Genomic DNA, 4,196 nt, shown 5'->3' on the forward strand with positions numbered 1-4,196 from the left:
TATATACATATATATATATATACATATATATATATGTATATATTTATATATATACATATATATATATATATGTATGTATATATATATATATATATATATATATATATATATATGTATATATATATATATATATATATATATGTATATATATATACATATATATACATATATACATATATATATATATACATACATATATATATATATATGTATATATATAAATATACATTTAAGTATTAATAATAAAAAAAATTTGAGTTTGAGACCCCTGCTCCAGAGGGTCACCAGGTAAATCTGAGGGGTCCTGACGTGATTAAAGGAGAGAAGAAAAATAAACTAACTTCTGATCTAATTCATATATACACATATATATACATGTTTATATTAAATAATGTGTTTTATTCTATAAACTGATTTTTTCTATTTATTCATCATTTAAAATCTTATTCTGAAAAGTTCAATAAGTGCAGTGAAGTAAAATGTTTCTCTCTGAACAGAAGTATAAAGTAGCATCAAATGGAAATACTCAAGTACAATTGTGACGTCCTAGTACTTTATTCTAGTGTTAAATGTTAAACTGTTGAGCTGAACCATCACAGAGGTGTCCACACACATCTACACTGTAAACCCAAAATGATTTGAAATTAAACTTTTGAGTAGTCATTACTTCTACTTTCATGTTTTGTAAAACAACTGTCATTACTACTTTGTTTTTTGCCTTTCATTAGATAGTCAGGACAGAGAGTTGGGATTAGAACCCAGAGAGCTGCTGAAAGGACTGTTTTGTTTTTTTAAATGGAGGATTTTATTGTTACTTGCACTGTTGGATGGAGTCAGTTTGCGATCTGTTTAGGTCTTATATGCAGAGACACCTCAACTGTGGGGTCTGCTAGCCCCTCCAAACCAAGCCTCGCATGGTTTTAATCCCCCTTTGTCACCAAAGACTCTCAGGAAATTACAATTAAACTACTAAGATACTTATTTTGAATTATGTGATAAGTTTGTTGAATGAGTAGGTTGTTTCGATATGTTTAACCCAGTTCCTCTGTCCTTATCCAGTCAAGTTGTAATGTCTGCATGTGAATAGTCATTCACAACACACACTTACTGTGTAATGCTGCATTTCTTTCAGTTTTAACAGTTATAATGCAATGTTTTGAAAAAATAAAACACATCGGAACATTAAAATGTATTGTTTAATTTCTTTCCTTTTCTTGAAACAATACATTAAATCTCAAAATCAAACAGTACAATTAATTTTATTAAAAGTAAAGACATTACTTAAATAAACTAATGGTCTTAAGTAGCAATAAATAATGTTATATTAGTGATTTGTTTATATATGCTTATGTATGTTGAACTTAAAATAGTTATTTCATTAAACTTAGACTAAAGAAAAAATAATTAAAGTGAACTAATGGTTTTTAGTAAAGATTACTAATGTGGAGTTAAATGTGTCTACTGCATTCATTAAGGTTCTATTTAACACAACTTGATCTGTTTAGTTCCTCCATTTATAAAAACGTAAATGTTTGAGGCAACGGGTTTCCACGCGGTTTTCTAGTAAAGTCAACTAGTTCGGGCTAACAGTGTATATATATAAGTTTATTAACAGCCAATCAGAGTCCAGCACACAACCAGTCCGGCCAATCAGGAGCCTCACAGAGGGAGCTGATGACACGCTAACGGGTCAACATTAAAGCATCCGACTCTAGAAACACGGATACAAAGACCTCAGTCTCCTAACGAGGCAAACTCACCATGAAGGAGAGGAAAGGGAGCAGGAGGCCACCTGATGAGGAACCAGATCCTGATGAGGACTCAGATCCTGATGAGGAACCAGATCCTGATGAGGACTCAGATCCTGATGAGGAACCAGATCCAGATGAGGAACCAGATCCAGATGAGGAGTCAGTGGGGGGGTCTGTGACCTTTAACCCCCAGCCGATCTGATTACCAGCTTTAATGGAACCAATCTGGGAACGATTGACGGTCTAGAACAGATGCTAGACAGACTTCAGATATCAGCATCTTGTTTTAAAGTTACTGTGAGGAACCGGACAACGACCTGTCAATCACTGTGTAGCCCCGCCCTAAAGCATCCCCTGCTTTATGGTCTGTTTGACTCTAAATGGACCATAATGTACTAAATGAACATCATGCTGTATTGAAGAAGACTTGAAACTAGAGATTGAGACCATAAACTCATGTTTACAATGTTTACTGAGGTAATAAATCAAGAGAGAAGTAGAGTCATTTTCTCATAGACTTCTATACAACCAGAGGAGTCGCCCCCTGCTGGTCATTAGAGAGAATGCAGCTTTAACACTTGTTTCCTCGTCCCTAACCTCCTTCACTCTCTCTCTCTAGTATAACATTACTTTGATGCAGAGCGCCCTCTGCTGGTCACGTGGGAGCACAGTGTTCTGCTGACGACACTGCAGAGAGCTGCAGGAGCCGCACGTCACGACCCCCTCCTCCCCGGTACAGCACATCGCCATGGCGACCGGTCACCACAGTGTGAGGTCAGTGTTTCCATGGCGACGGAGCAGAGGAACGGTAATCCGGTTGCATGGAAACAGAGCGGGGGGGAGGCATGTGGGCATGTGTTAGCATGTGTGTGTGAGCTCACTAAAGCTGCAGCATTACTCCTCCTCCCTTCCTTCTTCCTCCTTCCTTCTCCTCGCTCCTAATAGTGAATTTGGAATAAAGCTCCTCAGGTCCATTTCAACAAATAAACAACAACAACAACAGCAGCAGGTGAACACAGGGCACGGCGTGGAGGACAGACCTCCTGTTCTCTGCTGGTGTTCTAACACGTTTAACTTAAATAAAGAGTTCATTCAATATAAGGGGGGGGGGGGGGTAGTTACGTGCAGCCGCCACCAGGTGAAGAGTCATATTTCTACTGATGTCTTTGAACTAAATAATAAATAAATAATCTTTAAAATCAGAACGTTAGTTCCTCCTCCTCCTCCTCCTCGTGTGGTACATTTATATATAAATATATAATATATGTTTAAAAAAACCTAAAAACCTGCAGAATGACACTTGCAACACATTCATCATCGTGGCTCCTCCCCCTTTCTCTTGGCATCTTTCAAACAGTGCAGATGCTCCTGATTGGCTGGCTGAGGGGCTTCTGATGTCTGCGTGTTGTGTGTGTGTGTGTGTGTGTGTGTGTGTGAGGCGGCGTGGAGCAGCAGCCAATCAGGAGCCTTCCTGTCTCCCAGCCCCTCTTTTTTTGTTTTGTTTAAACCTCTATTAATATTCACCGGCCTGTACCTCCTCCTCCTCCTCCTCCTCCTCCTCTTTCTTATGTAGAAGAACAGCAACTTGGAGGAGCTTTGTGCGGCTGACACAATGGACTCCTCCCCTTCCTCCTTCCTCCTCCCTCCCCCTCCTCTGCAGATTTTAGGTTTGCAGTGCAGCCTCTCTGCTCACAGCTCAGGCTATAAATAACTCGGCAGCCATCTTAGCTTATTGTTGTTGTTGTTTTTTGTTGTAACCCTGTGAAGGAGGAAGAGGAGGAGAGGAGGAGGAAGAAGGAGAGGAAGGACAGGAGGAGGAGGAAGGAGAGGAGGAGGAGGAGACTGTAGGGTCACATGAAGGTCTTAGTGAGTCATGAACAGGTGCAGGCTCCTGGTGGCCTAGCTGTACTGTTGACCCAGAGCAGCGTCTGACAGGCAGAGGACCAACTACCAGGGTCCTACTGACCCAGAGTGAATGTTTTATACCGTTTATATATATACATACATATATATATTTAAAAAAGAGCTCCAGCTCAACCAACTACAGCAGTAAAATCCTGCTTTTACATGAATGCATGAGTAACAATACTCTAATGATAGAATATATAATAGTACAACAGTCACAGTCTGAATACTTTAACTACAGTTTACTGATTATACTGACACACCTTTACTGAAGGAACATTTCACTGTAACAGAGTATTACTACTGTAGAGTATTAGTACTTTTACTGTAACAGTATTTCTACTGTAGAGTAGTAGTACTTTTACTGTAACAGAGTATTTCTACTGTAGAGTATTAGTACTTTACTGTAACAGAGTATTTATACTGTAGAGTATTAGTACTTTACTGTAACAGAACATTTCTACTGTAGAGTATTAGTACTTTTATTGTAACAGAATATTTCTACTGTAGAGTAGAAGTACTTTTACTGTAACAGTATTT

General features: G+C 38.5%; 1 protein-coding gene across 1 annotated transcript in view; it reads right to left on the minus strand.

The window, feature by feature from the left end:
• Window positions 1-2,501, minus strand: part of LOC142955945 (uncharacterized) — a 30,001-nt gene extending 27,500 nt beyond the window's left edge. The window contains exons 1-2 of the mRNA XM_076097214.1: window positions 2,382-2,501; window positions 1,761-1,864 (exon numbers count right to left, since the gene is read on the minus strand). Coding sequence (XP_075953329.1) covers window positions 1,761-1,864; window positions 2,382-2,501 — 224 coding nt within the window. The remainder of the gene's footprint in view (window positions 1-1,760; window positions 1,865-2,381) is intronic.
• Between the last annotated feature and the right edge of the window lie 1,695 nt (window positions 2,502-4,196).

The sequence above is a fragment of the Anarhichas minor genome, unplaced genomic scaffold, assembly GCF_050575085.1.
Source record: "Anarhichas minor isolate MPS153535 unplaced genomic scaffold, ASM5057508v1 ptg000024l, whole genome shotgun sequence".
NCBI lineage: Eukaryota > Metazoa > Chordata > Actinopteri > Perciformes > Anarhichadidae > Anarhichas > Anarhichas minor.